Source organism: Ranitomeya imitator, chromosome 5 (assembly GCF_032444005.1).
Source record: "Ranitomeya imitator isolate aRanImi1 chromosome 5, aRanImi1.pri, whole genome shotgun sequence".
NCBI classification, from domain to species: Eukaryota; Metazoa; Chordata; class Amphibia; order Anura; family Dendrobatidae; genus Ranitomeya; species Ranitomeya imitator.
This window is the reverse complement of record NC_091286.1, coordinates 679,087,562-679,109,639: the sequence shown is the minus strand read 5'-3', so window position 1 is coordinate 679,109,639 and position 22,078 is coordinate 679,087,562. Positions and strand designations below refer to the sequence as shown.

Here is a 22,078-nt window from a genome sequence, read left to right as displayed (position 1 = left end):
GAAACCCTTCCCACTTGCAGTCAGCCAAATTAAATTAATGAATGGGTGGAGTTTGGGTCAGGTGGGTGGAGTTACATCCGCAGAACATCGGAATTTTATGCCCAGTGACAGCCATTTAGAGAATTCAGTGGCTCTCACTGGTGTGCCGACTCCCATCGTTCACAGCAGGGTGCCAGCTCTTTGTACCGGATCGTTTGTGAATGACCCATCACTACTGGTGACCCGAATGTCATCATGACAACATTGGGTCACCATGGCAACGATCAGGACCCCGCGTCACTCTGCGGGGTCTCCAATCCAAAGGCAGACGGGCTGTCAGCTTATGGAATGCTGCGATCGTGCTCAATTACAGTATTTTGAGGGTTAAAGTGCTGGGAGCGGTCTGTGACTGTTCCTGACACCTAGTGCCTGGCGTCAGCTGTGAGAATCAGCTGACACCCGGCAGCGATCGCCCGCTCCACCCTGTGTGCGCGGGCGACCGCGATGACGTAATGTTCCGTCCATGGTCAGAAAGGCCCCGGTCACATGGATGGAATATTACGTCTAATGTCAGAAAGGGGTTAACTAATCTACAACTTGTCCAACAATAAAAAAAAGGGAAAATGTAATAGCTTATGGCTCTTGGAAGAAGAGAATAGAGACGTGAGCGCAAAAAAATTAAAATTTGCCGCGTCCAAGACCTAAAAATAATTTTCTGAAATCAATATTATTAGATTTCACCCAGATCAAAATGTGTTTCTTAGTGGCTTTTACTATTGGTGATTTTTTTTGCTATTTAAAGGGGATGGTGGTCCCGTTGACCTGCTGTGGAGTCTGGTGACCATGTGAGGGGTCGGTCCGTCCTGGTAGGTGTCACCGTTCCCCTGGATTTCTTATTAATTGGGTGTAAGGTTAGTCGGCGCTGATTATTTAATTAGGACATTCTCACCGGGCAGATCAGCATATGCTGCTTACCGAGCCAAATGTAATTATCCCAAAGATTGAAGTCTTCATTATTTCCACTAATTCATTGAACTCATAGAATTAATGAACCTTTAGTCTCTTTAAATGTGCTTGATTACCATGGGAACTCCGGCAAAAAAAATATTCCATGTTTCTCAAAAAAAGATTGATGAAGAATAAATGGATCTTAAATTATGCAAAATGTTGTATGAAGTGAAGTCCCCGGACTGCTGGGTGGGGGACACGGTGATGGATCCGACGGTGGAAATTTCAGTCAACTATTCTTACAGTAGGGGCTTTATTATTATGCTGACTATTGAGGATTTAAAATGATTGTCCACATTTTGGGGACATGTTTTAAAGAAGCACTACTAGCAAAGTTTTTATCCTCTTATATATATATTGCAGTCATCATATTATGCAGCACTGTGCACTTGCAATTGCTCATTTTGCCTTTCTACCCAGATATTTTTTCTCTTTTCTATTATGTCTATGACATCATGTGACTAGCTGAGTCCTTCTAATCTCCGCCTTCTGACAAATTGAACATGAAGAGGAAGTCTGGGGTGCAGCTGATCTGTGACTTCCTTTTCATGTTCAATTTATCCAAAGGTGGGAACAGTGATGCCAGTGCTGATTGGGCACCGGGGTCATGTGTTACAACAAACGCATGAGAGCCCCGGGGAGAGCGAGTGCCGACACTGTGGAAATGGCACCGGCACAAGAGGTAAGTATAAGTTTTTTTATTCTATCATGAGGTATGAGAAGGGGTTGTCCTAATAGTGGACAACCCCTTTAATGAGGACCTGTTCCTTGTCAAAATGATTTATACTTTTTGCCTGGTGTAATTGTGTAACACCAATTGCTGCCGATCCAGCATGGTTCCCCTCCTTCCTGCATGCTGGGATACAGGCACACTCACCTCCCCGACTGTGGCAGCATCCTCATGCTCCTCCTGTGCACATCACTCTGACTTCCGGCAGGGTGCCCAGTATGTGTACACTCAAAAAGAACCCAGGAAAAACGGGGTCCCCTAAACATTTTTCCTTTAATGAATAATGTTAAAAAATTCCAAGTTCTGAGGCAAACACCAGCAAAAACAGGATTACCGTAAGGAATTAAAAATATCAATAATGTGTTCTAATAAGCCCTGCGAGTCCACTAATCTTGTACCTGCCTGGCAGTGGAGGTTGGCACCCTAAGTTTCAGCGGTAGGCGCTTCCACTGCGCGGCGGCTCGCCCTGGTATCCCTAGAAATCCCTAGAATCAATATGTCCCAAAACACCCTATGCCCATTTAAAAAAAAGTATGCGTACACTCCCCTGCTCTTAAAGGGGCAGTGCGTGCACATCCAAGGATGCCCCCAGGCAATAGTTGGGAGGCATTTTGTATAAAGGGCTCCCACCCCAATAGGGAGGTGCCTGAGCAACCCCCATAGTTTATAGTTATTTAGTGGTAGTTGGTATGATAGTTGGTGTGTGCAATTGTATGTTACCAGGTCCCCCATCCTTATTCTAATATAGTTATTTCCCTATCCTGTACTGTCTGTGCAGTCCTGTGTGGGTTATACCTGAAACCGCGTTATACCTGAACCCTGAAGCCGCATCAGTGGTACCTGAACCGTTTGTGCCTGAACGAGTACCTACTTCCAAAGTCCACGTTGTCTGAAATGTCCGTTAGTTTCTGGATTCTTCCTGTCTGTGATTCCACTCCCGTGTTCCTGTTGAGTGAACCTATTCCTGGGATCGGCAGTTGCGGTACGGTGACTGCCTAGGAGTGGTACCTGGCTAACTGCAACTCAAGCCTGACTCCACCATCAGGAGCTCCAGTGAACACCAGGTAGTGGCTTAACTATGCCCCTCCTAAGCAAACCCGACCCCAAGGCACCGAGGGTCCAAAAACCAGGGCGCAACCCGCATGCATGACAAAATGCCACTGTTCTTCTGAGTCCACCGATGTTTCTCTTTTCTTCCTGCGGCTCTCTATTCCTGATATATGGCCTCTACTTCCTTGTATGTCATTCTAGACTTCATAGCTAAGGATTTGTCCTCCTGAATTCTTCTCTGTGGGTATGGTTTTTAGGGTCACACCCCAGTCAGCTTAAAAAAGGTAGATGGACATTCAAGGAAGAGGTGCAATAGCTCAGGAACGAAGAGGCACTGGAGCGAAAGAAACACATTGCCAGGTTCAGGAGAACAGCAGCATTTACACCAGGTGAAAAAAAAATGACATGTTTATGCAAAATGACAGGTAACACAGGCAGGAGATGGAGGGACAGACCTCCAGATACACTGAGGTTCAGGATATTGTATCTTCATATCTATCCGGGCCCAGGGCAGGTGATCCCTCTGCCAATCCTCCGCCAGTCATGTCCCTGCAATGAAGCATAACCTGCTTCATTGTTTGTGTAGCCCATCACCACATGGACTGGACGGCACAGGCTCCTCAGCGCAGCGGATCATTAATGATTTCAGATACTCCGAGTCCTACAATAATCCTATTTGACATTCAAAGTGTTCTAAGATCTGCAGATTATTATACGTTGAGTCATGTCTTTGATGCTGATCTCAATTTCTGGAGACATTAGATTTTCAAAACCTATTGAGTAGAAGGTACAGGGGTGAGAGGGAATGGCCTGCGCAGATCATCTGCAGATGGCCTGGATGCATGAAAAAGTGACTTCAAGAGCAGAATTATTCGACTCGGTTTTAGCACTGCTTAAAGGGAATATACATCCTTATACAACTGTTACATTTTTTTTTTAAATAAATAGATTTTTAATCCTTACTGATCATTTTTCTAATATTTCTTTAAAGGGGGGCGACTGATCTGTTTTACTGCTACAATACTCCAAATCCCCTGTAAAGTCCTAAAACTATAAGATTAAATTCTGTCATCACCACTAGAGGGAGCTGAGGAGCTAACTGCCTACTGTGTAAACACTGAACTTCATAACTCACTTTGAATATGCTGTATGCTCTTAAAGAGGTTTCCGGATTTATATTAATAAAGTCTAATCTCTATTAATGTAAAGTTAAGCAACTTTTTTTTACACTTGGATTCCTATTTTTCACCTTTTTCCTCCTTTTCTGTGTTTGCTGTCTCAGGGAATGAGACCCCAATTGTTATCATTCAGAGGCTGTACATAATTAGTACTGATTCCATATAAGAAGTGGACACTGATTTATCCAGTCTAGAAAATGCTTTGTAAACTAAGGTCCAGGCTTAAACATTGTAGAATTTTGAGGAGCTGCTGCTTGCTATGGCTCAACTGGTGAGGTGGATTCATTCTCTAGGCTGTAGGTCTAGGTGAACATCAAGGATTAGAGGCAATATTGCAGCAGAGCAGGTCTTGATGAATGGCACGTCCACCAGCATGAACCAGGATGACAGATTATGCAGGACAGCTGACAAACAAGTAACTGATGAATTAGAAATTACATGTTGTATTAGTACCTTCTGGGAGGGAATTAATCACAGGAATGCAGTCTGGTATCTTCTGGTAGAGAAATTGTTAAACAACAGTAGTAACAGAGAAGTAAATACAGTCTGAAATCATAAAACAGGGAAATAGTAACAGAGATGTAGCTTCCATCTGGTATTTTCCAGCAGGGCAATGGTTGATGGCAGCAACATACCAGAAGAAAATGCATTTACTTCTGATAAATCACTGCCATCAACCATTTCTCTGCTGCAAGACACCAGACTGAATTTACTTCTTTGTTACATTTATGTCTCTGCTAACATTCTTGGTGAGATACAAAGACTACCTAACAAAACGGAAAACTCTTGCGAAGAGTTGTTAAGAGCTAGGTGTAGACAACATCTAGTAAACTCTGCTGAGGTTGGAAATAACTCTGGCTGTTTCATGTAAGTTAGGAGTGAAATAAGAGAGGATAAACACCTAGCTGGAGCTGGACCTAGTGAAGAAGCAGAAAATTCCTTATAAACCTGAGGCAACAGAGGACAATGCCAATTAATATCCAAGCACCTGACCTCTGCCAGAGTTGGCTTAAAAGACATTGGCTAATGATGTCAGAGGAGTTTTCTGGGCTATCTGTGAAACCCAACAAGGACTACAGCAAATTGAAACAGCCAGAGGAGAAGGGAGCTAGGCTCAGAACATGTGCCGGGACAGTTGAGGAACACTTGGAGCGCCCCCGTGGGCAGTGGGGTACTCGGTACCGGGTCCTTCAGTTCTCGGGGGATGTCACGGTGGCTGACCCGGTGCGTGGCCCTCGGGAATGTCCGTGTTAAAAGGAATGGTCTTTAAAGGGATATGTTTGTGACGCCACCTGTGGTATTCGGTCAGGGTGACCGACGCTGCTTTAAGGGGTCCGCTGGGGTGATGTTATGACAGCTAGATGGTATACCTTCCCACAGGTGAAGTATGTTCCCAGGGCTTCTCAGTGTGTAGATGGTGGATGGTGTGAGGCGCAGTACAGAACGAGGACACAATGCTGCAGTCTCTTTACCTTTTACTGAAGGCTTCAGCATCCACAGTCCAGAGCACAGATCATAGGGCTGGCAGAGTCCGGCCGGTTTGGAGGCAAGTCCAGAGTCCCCTTGTCCAGGTGAAAATCAGTAGCCTTCCTCTAGCGCCGTGGTGTTATAGTACCTTACTGCTAAGCCTCTCATAAGGTCCTCACAGATGTTGTAGATGTTATGTCTCTCTCTTTCTGTCCCCCAGATGGATAGGACTAACCCGTATGACCGGTGGCTTGAGGCGTTTTACAGGGACTCCATCATGCCCCAGCCTCTAAGTGGTGCCACCTTGCCTCCTGGGTGTAGGGGCGGATCAGTGATGTGAAATTAGCTGTCCTGCCAGTCTCTGGAGCAACGCATAAAGGACAATTGCTCCCTCAGTGTTCTGGCTACCGGGATCCTGCACCTCAGAAGGAGGCAGCCTGTGTAAGGCAGAACTCCTCCTGGTATCCACTCCTTTGCTATGACTTCTTCACCCTCTCTACAATACAGTTCTCTTTTCATGTCTCTTTCTTAGGAACTGCCACACTTAGGGCAGGCACAGCCCCATGTCCTTCTGTCTTGGCCTCTGACAGGCTCCCACCCCTGTCAGGGACCAACTACCTGAGCAAAGCTCTGCCAGCAATTGCCTAACTTCCTCCCCAGGCAACCAGTTTTACCTAAGTGTGAAGAGTGGCCTAATAAATAGGAGCAGAGCTCCCCCTGGTGGCCTGGAGTGCGAAATGCGTTGTGTGTTTGTGATACCTGGATTTCAGTTGTCCTTCTTTGCCTCCAAACGTAACATCACTCCCCCCTTGAGGAGAATGATATTACTGCAACAACCAGGACCCCGGGGCGCTGCACACTGCTGATGTGTTGACCTCACAGAGCGTCGTCTACATTTCATACCTTTATTTCCACTTGTCAGCTGAGAGCAGGACTAAGTATTTAGGGCTTTGCAAGCTGAGAATATAAACAAAGGTGCTCTTGCTGGTGGCGAAATATTGGAAATTATAAGGATTCAGTACAACAATGACCTGTCAAAAATATACCATACGTTGCCCTAAAAGGTTACCCATCTCCCTTTTTTGTAATTTTGAACTTTTGGCATAGGTCTTAAAACAAATTGTGTACTAAGTGATCTAACGCAATGATAAATTTGGTGCACATAATAACAAAGAAATGGCACAAATTGTGCAAAGTTTTGGGCACAAATCAATGATAAATGTCCTTCATCTAAATCTACATTAAGTCCAGAAATGTCTGTGCCACACAAAATATAGCACTGAATATTAGGAGTCGAGTTCCCGCCGCTGCACAGGGGGAATCTCGAACCATGTCTGCTGCGGTCTCCCAGTCTGCATCGGCCGCAGTGGAGCCTGCTCAGTGGAGACGTCGGTCCCAGGGTCTCACTAAGTCGGATACTGTGCAAAGGGTTACTGCTGCCTCTCCAGGCTCTGCTATTGTACCCTGCACTGATCTGCGGCGAGCAGGCTTTTCTGGGACTAAGTCCTGCTTTGCACACACTGAGCATGCCCAGGGTAAGATCTCTCAGTGGAGATCAAGGGTCACATGCTCAGGTACTGCAGCAACTTCCATTGGTCCTCCAGGAAGGTCCTGTACCTGATCAAGTTCTGTGGCAGCCTTCCATTGGTCCTTCTTGGCAGGTCCTGAAGGTGCTACAGCTATAAAAGGTTCTCATGACCGCACGGCCATGCGCTAGTGTCAAATATGTATGAGCTCAGCGCCAGTGTGGTCGTGTGTGTGGTCAGGGACCCGGCTGAAATAAGCCCCTAGAATGCTGGCACCTCCGGCGAGGAGTTTTTGTGTGCATTCAGGGTTGGCTAATAGCCGATAGAATTCCGGCTCCACCGGAGAGGAGTTGCGTGTTGGTTTGACTGCATGACCACTGTCGGCTCTACACAGTAGCTGTGTCCCCTGTGAGTTAAACAGGGCACAGCGTTCTCTTCACTATGGGCTCTGTGAAGTAACAGAGTCCGTTTGTTCTAATTTGCTTCGCCGCCTTACTTAGCAGCAGGTTCTTTCCTGCATGGTGGATCCCGGGTTGCGAACGCACCTATCCCATCTAATAAATATATTCGGTGCGTTCCGCCAACCCTAACACAGTGCATGAAAAGATTAAAGGACAAACTTTACTAACATATTGTGCAGCTTATTGTAGTCATAATGGTCTTCTGATATGTCCTACAGGCGTCTGATGATCTCAGACCACCAACAACATGAAAACACTTTATGTAGAGTTCATGCTGTCTTTTGGAATTGCTCAGGGATTTTTGTCACTGGATATTTAACACGACATTTTTTTCAAGGAGCTTTTATGTGTTTTAGAGCTTACCTGTAGTATCAGGAAACTTATGACATAGGAAAAGGCTACAAATCTTGATTGGTGGCGGTCCAGCCAGTGAAACCACTTCCCTTCACTGATAGCTGAAGTAAAGAGCCAGATTAGTTCCGTAGAGATCTGTGGCCCTTTGGGTATGATTGGCTCTTCTTGTCGACACGAGCAGGGTAATGTGCATGACTTTTATTCTTTCTGTAGATCTTTTCAACACATTGCCTGCATCTCCAAGGAGAGATCTTCTGTCCTCTTCACCTCTATGATCAGTCGAATTTCAGCGCTGGACCACCAATGATCAAAACCTTGATGTCTAAAATATCATGTCAGAAGTTTTGATTGGTGGTAGTCCAGTTGCCAAGACTTTGTTGAATTGAAAGGCCAGAATAACTCTTCTCAAAGTTGCAAGCAGAATCGTGAACAGATCTATTGAAAACATATAGATCTTGCTTATGATTCTGAGAAGATCTGAGCAAGGTCAATAATAACCGAAGGGGCAGATAACTTAAGAGAAGTCTTCTGCCCCTTCACTTCAGTAACCAGTGAGAGTTTCAACAGCTGGTCCGCCATTGATCAAAACCTCAGGCATGCTACTATACAACTTGACTAAGCCTCTAAAGTGTCATTGTAGTTTTCAAAAACGTTTGAAATGCCGTAGTATCATGTCAGAAGTTTTGATCGGTGGTGGCCAGCTGCCAAGACTGCCACTCTTTGCTGAATTAATGGCTGGCCTTCTTGGAGCTTCATGAAGAATAGTGAGCAGATCTATGGAAAACATAGGAGTCCATACACTGCTCTTCTCGTGATTCTATGAAAAAGGGGAACATTAAAGGGAGCCTGTCACCAGGTTTGGCCGATAAGAGATATGGCACCACCTTTCAGGGCTGATATACAGCATTCTATAATGCTGTACATCTGCCTGCAACTCAACCTGTAAGAGAAGAAAAATAACCTTTATTATTCTCACCTGCAGGGCAGTCCGGTCCAATGGGCGTTGCTGGTCTTGGTCCAGCACCTCCCATCTTCTTACGATCCCCGTCATCCTGCTTGCTTCTTGTGGATGACATGTCCCTTCTTCATCCACAGTCTCCTCGGCACAGCACTCCTGCGCAGGTGTACTTCTCTGCCCTGTTGAGGGCAGAACAAAGTACTGCAGTGCGCATGCGCTGGGCCTCTCTGACCTTTCCCCGCCCCTGCGCACTGCAGTACTTTGCACTGCCCTCAACAGGGCAGAGAAGTGTGCCTGCACAGGACAACAGTGCCGAGGAGACGCGTCATCCACATGAAGCAAGCAAGAGGGCGGCATCACAAGAAGGAGGGAGGCACCGGACAAATACCAGTGACACCCATTGGACCAGACCACCCCGCAGGTGAGCATAATAAAAGTTATTTTTCTAGTGACAGGTTCACTTTAATGGAAAGAAAATAAAAAGGGAAAATATCAGAAAGGAAGTGGAAGAAAGAGAAAGAAAAAGATAGTAATGGAAGAAAGAGAAAGAAAAAGATAGTAATGGAAGGAAATAATATGGAAGAGAAAAAAGAAGGTGAAATTGGTGTTAAGGAGAAGATGGCTGACGACATCACGTCAGGGCCAGTGTTATAATAAAAGTGAGTAATTTTAGGTGGCCTGAAAAATTTGAGAAAATCCTTCAGTTGACCATTACACAAAGTTGGCCTCTGGTAGACTTTGCAGATGATTTGCCCTCTGAGTCCAGTAATATCACAGATTATAATGAAATTATATGTAGGCGTCACATGTTCTGTTAGACAAAAGGAAGAACCTGGAATCATCCCCAACCAACACTGAGGGGAACTAAGAGAGAGTTATCTTCTCACCTACCAACTAACTGAGATACCCAACCACTATGTATGAGAACAGCATCCATATAAGCATAAGAATTAGTGACTCTTTTATTTATTACCTGTTGCAGTTAAAGGGGAAGGACAAGTAAGAGTGAAGCTCGTAGCAGAAGAGACAATGATCCAGCCAACGCTTGGTGAGTACTATGAAAAATATCAGTCTGCTTGCAGCCACCACTAGAGGGAGCCAATGAGCATACTGTGCTATTAGTGATACAATGTATCTGCTACCTACAGTAAGCTCCCTCTAGTGGTGGCTGCTGGCAGGAAGAATGTCATCAATGGCTTCTTTGCAAGGAGATTTGGAGCTCCCCATCAATTCTCATAAATATATAAAGTGTTGTTTTTATTATTTCTTGTCCCACAGCACCAAGTCCTCCCCCACATCCTATTCTCAGGTGGTCTTCTCCGGAGTCTTGGGCAGGAGTAAGTGAGGGCTGGGGAGGACACAGCTCTACTTTGCCACAGGCAGGAGATGATGTTATCATTCTACCCAGTAAGTACACAACATGGAAAGCAAAATCTCTACAAGAACCAATGCCCTGTGCAATAGTTCCACTGCCGTCTGTATGTTATGACTTGGAGTCTTCCGGCTGTGAATTTACAACCACCCAGTCTCTGCTGCGATTCATCTGTATTGCGTTATCTCTCACACATGTGGGACACTTGGAAATGAGCAATAAATTTGAGGGATATGAATCATATCTGTAAAGTAGTTGGCAAATCACCGCAAATCCCTCCCGGCTCTGGAGGAATTAAAGTTAAAAAAATAAAATATTTTATCTGATAAGCTCCTTTGGATAATCCCATAAAATGGGAAACACCATTGAGACACTGGCAGTCTGACATTTTTACTCTGCCCTTGGAAACAATTTGTGGGATCTAAACCCTGAACTTTGGAACAGCTATAAATTAGGGAATCGTATGTTTAGCAATGTTCTAATATTTTCCTGTTTTGGAATATTGCCTCAATACTCAATGGAATAATTCAGGCAAAATAGAAGAAATTCTTAGCAAGGAAATTAGGTATTTCCTATGTTGCCCTGCAGGTACCAATAGTAGATATTGGCATATTATTAATGCAAAATTGTTATGCTCAAGTAACTGAGTGAGTTGACTGGGATGTTAGGAGTTAACTGAACTGGAATGTCACTTCTGCTCACACTCAGCCAGAGTCTGGTGGCTAAGCTTCTAGGAAACAAGCTGTACACTATGTAAGATAAAAGGTCTCATTGCAGAAGAAGGAAATCAGATAAAAAAGGAAATCAGATAAAAAAGCAAAACAATTGCAAACTTGCTTATTTGCATTCTGTCAAACTAACTAAAGCAATTTAATAACATGAGGATAATCCTTTAACGTTTATTTATGACCAAGGATAGCCTTACATTATCTTGTAGGTGCTTCTGCACCATACAACGTACAAGCATCCATACTGTACACTGCCCAGTTATCTGTGCCATAGCAAGTAGTTCCTAAATTCCACTATGCTCATATAATACCACTATACAGTGCTCAAATAATAGCATCTTACAGTGCTCAACTAAAGCTCCCAGATTGTGGTCAAATAATACTAACATAGAGTTTTGAAATAATAACACTAAACAGTAGTTATGAGCGAATATACTCGTTGCTTGGGTGGTCTCTGAGTATTTGTTCGGAGTGTTCGGAGATGAAGCAGCAGATTAATGATTTACAGCTATTAGCCAGCTTGATTACATGTGGGGATTCCCTAGCAACAAGGCAACCCCCGCATGTACTCAGGCTGGCTAATAGCTGTAAATCATTCAGCTGAGGCGATGAAAACTTAATCTCCGAACACTAACAAATACTCGGAGACCACCCAAGCATGCTCGGGAAAACCCGAGCAACGAGTACACTCGCTCATCACTAATAAACAGTGCTGAAATAATGCTGACATACATTTCTCAAGTAATGTTAACATACACTACCATTCAAAAGTTTAGGGTCACTTAGAAATTTCCTTATTTTTGAAAGAAAAGCACAGTTTTTTCCAATGAAGCTAACATTAAATGATTCAGAAATACACTCTATACACTGTTAATGTGGTAAATGACTATTCTAGCTGCAAACGTCTGGTTTGTAATGTAATGCATAGGTGTATAGAGGCCCATTTCCAACAATCATCACTCCAGTGTTCTTATGGTACTCTGTGTTTACTAACTGTGTAAGAAGGCTAATGGATGGTTAGAATACCCTTGAAAACCCTTGAGCAAGTATGTTAGCACAGCTTAAAACAGTTTGGCTGATTAGAGAACCTATAAACCTGACCTTCCTTTGAGCTAGTTGAGAATCTGGAGCATTCCATTAAACTCCCAAAATGGGCAGAAAACAACTTTCATGTGAAACTCGACAGTCTATTCTTGTTCTTAGAAATGAAGGCTATTCCATGTGACAACTTGCCAAGAAACTGAAATAATATTGACAGAAAATGCTCAAATAATAACATGCAGTGAATTGTCAAAATAATACATTGATATGGTGTTCAGCTAACAATAAAATACAGTGCTCAAATGACACCACCATATAGTAATTATATAATACCACCATATAGAAATCAAATAATACTATAGTAAATGGTGATCCACGGTAATTTGATTACCATATGGTGATTATTATTTGATTACTATATGGCGGTATTATTTGAGCACTGTATGTTATTGTTAGTTGAGCACCATATCGAGGTATTATTTTGACACTGAAGGGTGATAATAATTTACTATATGGTGGTATTATTTGATTACTATATGGTGATATCATTTGATTGCTATATAGTGGTATTATTATTGGTTACCATATGGTGGTATTATTATTGGTTACTATATGGTGGTATTATTTGATTACTATATGATGATATCATTTGATTACTATATAGTGGTATTATTATTGGTTACCATATGGTGGTATTATTATTGGTTACTATATGGTGATATCATTTGATTACTATATAGTGGCATTATTATTGGTTACTATATGGTGGTATTATTTGATTACTACATGATGATATCATTTTATTACCATATAGTGGTATTATTATTGGTTACTATATGGTGGTATTATTTGAGCACTGTATAGGGGCAATAATTGAGCACTGTATGCTTTTTTTATTTGTGAATTTTATAGCATAATTTGATTGCTATTAGTAATCAAATATTGCTATAAAATTCACAAATAATATAAACATACAGCGCTTAATTATTACCCCCATACAGTGCTCAATTAGTAATATGAATAACTGGCATAACAGCGCTACACAGTGCCCAAATAATTCCACCATACTGAGATCAAATAATACTAACATACAGTATTCAAATAATACCATAATACAATGCTCAAATATCGCTAATATACAATGCTGAGAAAATACCACCATACAGTAATATCACCCAGCTTTCCTAAACCCCTGAATGGTAAACCCATCTATTTATGTTGTGATGCATTTTTCATCCCCATATTACTGCATATTACACAGACCCACTTTGATGCTCAGAATGCTTTTGCCTGGGGGTCCAATTCCTCATTTGGAGGGGGAAGGGTTAAGTTACTTTTCTTTTTTTTTGTCTTGGGGTCTTCATTCACATTTTCTGCACCAAATTCAGCGAAATGACACGGTTTATGAGCTTTGCTCAAATTAAAAAACGGTCTTTATTTAACCATTTTTATGATGCTTTAGCCAAATAAATGTGCTTATTCCTTTAAAGGATTGTAAAAAATTTTGGGATAATTTTTAGACCTATGTAAAATGACTCCAGTGGGGAAATGGATAATATTTTCCGAAAAATTCTCTGATTTTCATTTACTTTGATGAATCAGTAGAAAATCGCAAATATCTTCAGCGATAATGTTCATAAATAAACAAAAAAAAAAAAAGAAAAACAGGCGAACGTGTATAAAATAATCATTAATAAGGCCACAAATTTAATAATAAGGTGCACAATGAAAAAACGTGTGAAAAGCAACAACTAGACAAAAAAAGGCAATAATGAATCCGGACAATTTGTATCAAATTTATTGCTGAATTTTTTTTTTACATATTTTTGCCCCAATTTTTTTTTTTTTTTACTTTTTTTTTTGACACTGCTGTCAGAATTGGAAATCTTCTTCTGTCTTGTTCCCTACACAGATAATGAAAAATATTATTACCGAAGCCCCCAAATTGCAGGGATGTATTTCCAGATTTTCAATATGACACATTATTTCTGACACCAGACGTTTCGGCTGCAATGAAAATATGTTCTAATTCTAAGCGAAAGGAATGTTGTTTTGAAGGGTATAGATATGATATCACGCCGCCTCGGGCGCTGCAGCTTCCATTTTTTCTTTTTTTTTTTGTGTGTGTGTTGGAATTCACTCTGTTATTCATTTTGCGTTTTTCTTTGAACTTTCTGTGTTTGAAGAGATGAATGCCAAAGTGCTGCGTCTTACATAATGGCTCCTCTGTTAGACCTGATTTCCATTGAATGGCATGCTATGATGTTTTATATAGAAATGGGGCTGATCAAAGGCAGCGCGTGTCAGTGTCGCAGTCATTAGCGACTTCTCAAACTCGTCCACTTAGCATGCGTCATGTACCTGCGGATCGCGGTGCTACGGCCGCGCTGCGGCGCACGGCCTGCTAAGAAAAGTCTCCGGGGGGAGGGAAGATGGGATTCTTCATGTTTTACTTTGTTTATAGTTTTGTGATTTTCTTTTACTCTGTAACGTAAACAAATCGGAAACTTCCTCCGCGATCCGAGAGACGTCACTTCATAGGTAAATAAGTGACGGATTCCGAAAATGGCAGGAAGAGGAAATGAAGAATCATCAATACAGAGAAAGTGTAAAAATCTGACGCTCAGTAGCACAGAAACTGCTAATCTGGGGAGCAAGATAATAATCTCCATGCTAGATCAGCAGATCGACCTATCTATCTATCTATCAATCTATCAATTTATCTATCTATCTATCTATCTATCAATCTATCAATCTATCAATTTATCTATCTATCTATCTATCTATCTATCTACCTACCTATCTATCATCTATCTATCAATCTATCTATTATCTATCTATCATCTATCTATTATCTATCTATTATCTATTATCTATCTATTATCTATCTATTATCTATCTATTATCTATTATCTATCTATTATCTATCTATCAATCTATCTATTATCTATCTATCATCTATCTATTATCTATCTATTATCTATCTATCTATCTATTATCTATCTATTATCTATCTATCTATTATCTATCTATCTATGTATCTATTATCTATCTATCATCTATCTATTATCTATCTATTATCTATTATCTATCTATTATCTATCTATTATCTATCATCTATCTATTATCTATCTATTATCTATCTATCAATCTATCTATTATCTATCTATCATCTATCTATTATCTATCTATTATCTATCTATCTATCTATCTATTATCTATCTATCTATTATCTATCTATCTATCTATGTATCTATTATCTATCTATTTATTATCTATCAATCAATCTATCTATCTATCTATTATCTATCTATCTATCTATTATCTATCTATCATATATTGTCTATTATCTATCTATTATCTATCTATCTATCTATCTATCTAGTATATATTATCTATCTATCTATCTATCTATCTATCTATCTATCTATCTATCTATCTATCATCTACTATCTATCTATCTATCTATCTATCTATCTATCTATCTATCTATTATCTATCTATCTATCTATCTATCTATCTATCTATCTATCTATTCATTATCTATCATATATCTATTATCTATCTATATATCTATCTATATTATAATTATCTATCTATTCATTATCTACCATCTATTATCTATCTATCTATCTATCTATCGCAGGAGGCACACATGCTTCGCGGACCCACTGTGACACAGGGCTGGTCTTACCTAGGAGTGGCATAGCTAAGCGGCTACGAGGTGAACACTGGGGCTCCTGATGGTGGAGTCAGGCTTGGTTGCAGGTAGCAGCCAGGCACCTCTCCTAGACAGTCCCTAGTACTGCAGCTGCTGACCCCTGGGATCAGGTATGCAGATACAGATAGGACTAGGGCTCCATTCAGACTACTAAGCTCCAGATCCTCTGTAGAATCTTTACTGACTCAGAGTTGCAGACAGGGCTGATTCGGAGAGGTTCAGGCACTGGCAGTTCTAGGATGAGGGACTTTGAGTTCAGGACTGGCCACACCAGGACCATGGACTTCTGGTTTAGGACTGGCCACACCAGGACCAGGGGACCTCACAACTCACTAGGAGACCACCTCAGTCACTAAGGATTCACTGTGTGGCTTGCCACCTACCTATAGGGGAGGGTGCCTTATATACAAGATGCCTCCTAGATATTGGCTGTGAGACATCTTGGACATGAGCTCTGTTACTAACTGTGTTAGGGCTAGCAGAACGCACAAAATAATTAGAAAGATAGAGTAAGGTGCGTTTGCAGCCCGGGGTCCACCGAGCAGAGATGGAACCTGCTGGTAAGTAATGACGGACTATATGGCGGTACAATATGAATTCACACACGGGTTAACTTCACCCAGTATGAAGAAAGCGAACCCTGTTGCGTCACAGGGCCGCGGTACCACGCAAAGAGCGCAAGCAAGGAGTCACAGAACTCTACCCCTCGACTCGGGATTAGAGTACAACTAGACCTCTTGCACTTGACACCGCAACTGGGGTGTCAGCGTAACCAAAATAATAATTTAAATGCACGGGAGTGCGTGCGGTGCCGCTCTGGCGGATGCCACTAACCACCTAGGCTTGGGTATGGAAAGCGCTGAGAAAGCGCACGGTGCCGCACTTGCAGTCACAGCAATCTGACACTGTTTTGTGTGTTACGTGCTGATGGCTAAGTCGGGCGCTAGATAGCAATCATCCACCTTACGCGAGCAGTCATACAATAGGGAGGGGATAATTAATGAACGACTTTCACACATCAACACACACATTTACAAGTGTACACTACACTAGCGCATGGCCGTTCGGTCATGCGAACCATTTATAGCTGCAGCATTGATATGGAAGGGTTAATAGTTTGCCTTTAAGTGCCTTTTGCCTTTAATTGTTAGAATTACTAGAATCTGTTGACACAGTAGTCTGATGGTCTCCTTTCAAGGAGACCATACTTCTTATCAATGTATGTTCTTAATAGTCAGTCACAACATGTTCTGGGTTATGGTAAATAAAGTATGACCCTGGGTGATGGTGGGGGCTACATGACTTACATTGAAATGCATTTGTTGTAAATGGTATAAAATATTGCCTCTTGCTGCATTACATCAGATAAAAGTGACTTGCTCACAGGATATGTGTGAGGTGTCTTTTTGTCTCCAAGCGCGCTTGTAAAATGACGGGCGTAACTCCACAATTTGGTCTCACTGGTGATCTGTCAGCTGACATTGGTCAGAACGAAAACAGCTACGACAGCATGTACAGGACCTTCCCAGAAGGACCAATGGGAGGCTGCCACAGAAGTTGAGCACCTTCAGGACCTTCCTTGAGGACAAATGGGAATTGCTGCAGTATCTGAGTATCTCCAACGAGAGATCTTGCCTTGGGCATGCTCAGAAGGGGAAAAGCAAGACTTAGTCCCAAAAGCTTCTGCTCGCTGCTGCCCAGCACTGACTTCAACGGCAGAAGCTGGAAAGGCAGCAGTAACCCTTTGCACAGAGTGAGACTGAGCAAGACGCTGGGACAGACATCTCCGCTGAGCAGACTCCACTGCGGCAGAAGAAGAATGGGAGACCGCAGCGGAGATGGCCCGAGATTTCCCCTGTGCAGAGGCAGGAACGCAACCACTAACATTCTGCCACCCAAGTATTGGCTGGGGGCATTTTGCTTTGTATGCTCTCTGCCCCGTAAAGAGCAGGGAAGCATGCACACACTAGGCGTGCAGCCGTGCACTGCGCTGCGCACATTACCAGAAGACGGGAAACACACCACACTGCCGAGGCGGTGAGTATGGACGGGTAAGGAACAATGCAGGAGCGCCGGCAATAGTGTTACACCATCTGTTACACTGGCTTGCAAAATTATTCAGCCCCTTGGATTTTAACCTATCTTGCTGCAGTACAACCTATATTTAAATATTTTTTCAATCTGATTTGTGTGTGATGCATCAGCACTAAATATTCTAAGTTAGTGAAGTGAGAAAAATATAGGTATAAATTAAATTTATGGGATCAAATAACTCAAAATTGTCATGTGCATATGTATTCAACCCTTTTTTCTTTGAAGCCCCTTAACATGTCTGATGCAAGCAATCACTTTCATAAGTCCCATGCTTAGTGACAGGACGTCCCCCTGTGTGCAATCTAAGCATCCCATGTCTGTCAGTACATGCACTTAACATTTTCTGAGAGGCCAACACCATTAATAAGAGGCTCCACTAGCCAAACACCATCATGAAGACCAAGGAGATGTCCAAACAAGTCAGGGACAAAGTTGTTGAGAAGTACAAGCCAGGGTTGGGTTATAAAAAAAAAATATCCCAATCTCTGATGATCCCCCAGAGCACCATCAAATCCATTATCATCAAATGGAAAGAACATGATGCCACAACAAACCTGACAAGACAGGGCCACCCACCAAAACTCTCAGCCCGGGCTAAAAGGCATTAATCAGAGAGGCAGTATAGAGACCAAAGGTAACCCTGAAGGAGCTACAGAGCTCTCAAGCAGAGACTGGAGTATCTGTGGTAGGATCACAATCCATAGAGGTGGCCTTTATGGAGGTGAACAGAAAGAAGCCTTTACTTACACACAAAAATTGTAAGGCTCAATTTGAGTTTGTCAAAGACATGTGGGAGACTCCTCAAATGAATGGAGGAAGATGTTGGGGGAATTTCACTGCAGTGAATTTGAACTGTGGTGAACTCGCCTCTGCACCATGAGATTTTTTCTAACTGTGCTAGCGATGATCTCACCAAGGTCACTGCAGTTCATTGGCTGGAATGCAGCCTCAGTGACCGACGGTAACTTCGATGATGTCACCACTAGTCACTGATGCTGCGCTCGCAGCAGCTCATTCATTAGTGGTTCTCAGCCTGGATCATCGCATCTTGGCACCATCCAGGTTTGAAATTGTTTTTCCCCAGACATGGATTACGACTTGGGAAAGAAAGACAGACCAGTGAGGGATATTGTTGTTTTCTAATTTTTCTTTTATTACAGGAGATGAGGGTTTCAATGGAATGAGCATTAGGTGAGTATAACTGTGTTTGTTATTTTTAAATAAAAAGGTAAAAGTGTGTTTTATTTCAAATAAAGGACTTTATTCTGGTTGTGTCTTTATTTACCATATAACTATAGGATTAGTAATGGAGAGATGTCTTGTAGACATCTATTACTAATCTGCGGGCTTCGTGTCACCTGACAATACAAAGGTGACATCAACCCCACAAAAATGAACCCCAGTTGCCATCGCTACAGGGCAAGTTGGAAGAGCCAGGGAAGGCGCCTTTTCTGGGTGGCTGCAGGCTGCTATTTTCAGGCTGGGGGGCCAAAAACCAAGGTCCCTTACAAGCCTGAGATTACCAGTCCCCAGCTGTCTGCTTTAGCCTGGATATTTGTCAAAAATGGTTGGTACCTCAAGCCATATTTTTAAATTATTTATTTCCCTGAATGGTTATCCAAAATACAAGGGAACCCATCCTGTGTTTTTTTAATTATTATAGCGCAGACGCTGGCTGATGAATACTCCCAGCAGTTGTCCCATCAGCTGACACCAGTGACCAGAGGTAAACTTTTTACGTCCAATCACAGCTGCGGGCTCATGCTGTCATTTGACAGTGTGGGAACTGCGGCTCTCTAACCGGCGGTAATGATTTTACGGCCAATCAGAAGCAGTTTTATGCGCTATCATGCCCATAACAGCGCAACAAACATCCGATCTTCAGGGGGCTGAACCCGAACAGTAACACGGACTTCCTGGTGAAGCCCATGTTTGGTGTCAGTGCCTGAACAGTAGGTGTTCGGCACGGACGCCATACTTTACTGTTCGAATTTGCCCTTCTCTATTCGGCAGTTACGACAGGGAAAATGGTCAGAGTCAATCGGAAGATGGATGGTGCGAAATACAGTCTATCAGTGATTTTAGGCTGGGAGAAAGGTTAACCTTCCAACAAGACAATGCCACAAAGCGCTAAAGCAAAACTCGAGTGGTTTAAGGGGAAATGTGTAAATATTTTGGAATGGCCTTGTCAAAGCCCAGACCTTAATCTAATTGAGAATCTGTGGTCAAACTTGGAGATTACTGATCACCAGCAGAAACCATCTAACTTGAAGGAGCTGGAGCAGTTTTGCCTTGAGGAAAGGACAAAAATCCTAATGGCAAGATGTGGAAAGCTCATAGAGACTTAACCAAAGTTGCTTGCTTACAGCAGGAATTGCCACAAAAGGAGGCTCTACAAAGTACAGACTTTAGGGGGGTAAATAGTTTTGCACACTCAAGTTTTCAGTTATTTTTCCCATTTGTTGTTTGCTTTGCCATAAAAAGAAAAACACATGTTCACAGCTGTAGGCATGTTCTTTACATGAACTGATGTAAACCTTCAAAAAAGCTGTGAAATTCCAGGTTGCGATGTAGCAAAATACAAAAAATGCCAAAGGGGAGGGGAGGGGGGGGGGTTAATATTTTTACAAGCTACTGTGTCTGTCTATTTATTTATGTATCTATCTATTATCTACTTATCTATTATATATCTTTTTATCACTATCTATTTATCTAATACAATACCAACAAGTGAAAAAGAAGGGGCACCATTAAGTGTCTCAAAAATATTTAATCATGTTATTAAAACATGTTAAATAAAGTGTATAAAGAACAAGGTATCTACAAAAATGGAACTATAGAACACCAGGATAGGACACTATGCAGACTACATATGGGATAATATAGAGCTTAAAATATTCAGCGATAAGGACAATGAATAGCTTCTGTCTCAGGCTATTCATGAATAGACAGTATAAAGTGTAAGTGCAAGTGCAAGATGGTCCCACTGAGTCAAAAGTTGAAAAAGGATGTTCAAAACCTGGACCTGGACTGATCTGATTCATTGTTTTGTTCTATTGTTTATTTCATCTGTTCATTCTTTTTCTTTCTTTCTTCGCCATGGACAAGGTACTTATCTTCATGCCCTGGCAAGCTACATGAAGATGAAGGTCCTGGCTGCATGTGTGGGCATTGTCTACCAGGACGCTACACCCTTTCAAGCTGCATATTGCCAGTGGCTTTGGCTGGCCAGGAGCAGATGTGTGAAGTTCAATGAGGGAGACCACTAATCAAAAACAAACAGTGTTTTACTCAACATCAACTTTGTTGGGATTATGTACTGTACAATAGATAGCGGGTGCACATCTTCACAAACATTTTCTTCACACATGGTGTCTCTACCTCTTCCATGCTTACTTGCTTCTGCCCCTAAGTTCATCTGCCTTGACCACAACCCAGCACAATAATACAGACCAGCAAGTGAAGGTCCTGTCTTTAACTCCTAATTTTGCGTCCTCCGTTACCTGCCACTATGGCCATTACTTCTGTGCTTCCTGATGCCTTAGAACTACGGCCCAGGACACTGTCTCCATCTCACGCTCTCTGTTCTATTCTGAACTCAGGGCCATACTGCTAGGTATTCTGTTCCAGGACCCTTCTCCGGTGCACCACTCTGTAATTCTGTCACTTTTCCTTTCTCTACTCCATATCTTGCTATCCATTGTCTCAGTCTCCACTCAAATGATGGGCAACCATGTCATGTGGCTCTGCTGACTAGTTAGACCTTAGGTCTGCTTCTGTTGAATGCTGGGCCCTATTTGTCTTCCTGACAGGAAACTGTCTCTGTTCCTTCACTTTACCCCCTCCCACTTTAGGCTAATCCCAAACATTAAGCCTAACTCCTCCCTTCTGTTGTGAAAATACAATCTATCACTAATAATGCATGTTACAATACACAGTAGAGCAATATGCGTGTCTTCAAGGGGGAATGTGGGCAGTATGTCCATCTCCTTACACATCTAAAATTGATGAGTGGCATAATGTTTACTGACAATATGGTAATGAGAGGTATGTCTATCTGCATTGATGATTCTCCTAGTCTTATCGAGGTATTAATGAACTAAAAAAATCCAAATGGGGTACCCAGTAGGGAGTGCCTATTTCACCCTAGTGACCCCTTGAATGTACCTGCCTACCAGCGGACGTTGGCACCCTTACTTGAACACAAATTGGTGCCCCCGCTCAATGGTGGCTCACTCTAAGTATCCCTAAAAGTCCCTACTCATCTCTGAGAACTACATTGGAAATGAGTCATTACATTGAAGGCAACAATAAGACGGGATATCTTATGTACTTAAGGGAGATGTTATTGATCCTTGACAAAAGGGGGATAAGGGCGAGAAAATAAAGAATGTCAGCCAATGCACCAAGT

General features: G+C 42.2%; 1 protein-coding gene across 1 annotated transcript in view; it reads left to right on the top strand.

The window, feature by feature from the left end:
* Positions 1–22,078, top strand: part of PKHD1 (PKHD1 ciliary IPT domain containing fibrocystin/polyductin) — a 918,515-nt gene that overhangs the window by 608,277 nt on the left and 288,160 nt on the right. Inside the window, exons 49-50 of the mRNA XM_069726855.1 lie at positions 9,694–9,759; positions 9,990–10,118. Coding sequence (XP_069582956.1) covers positions 9,694–9,759; positions 9,990–10,118 — 195 coding nt within the window. The remainder of the gene's footprint in view (positions 1–9,693; positions 9,760–9,989; positions 10,119–22,078) is intronic.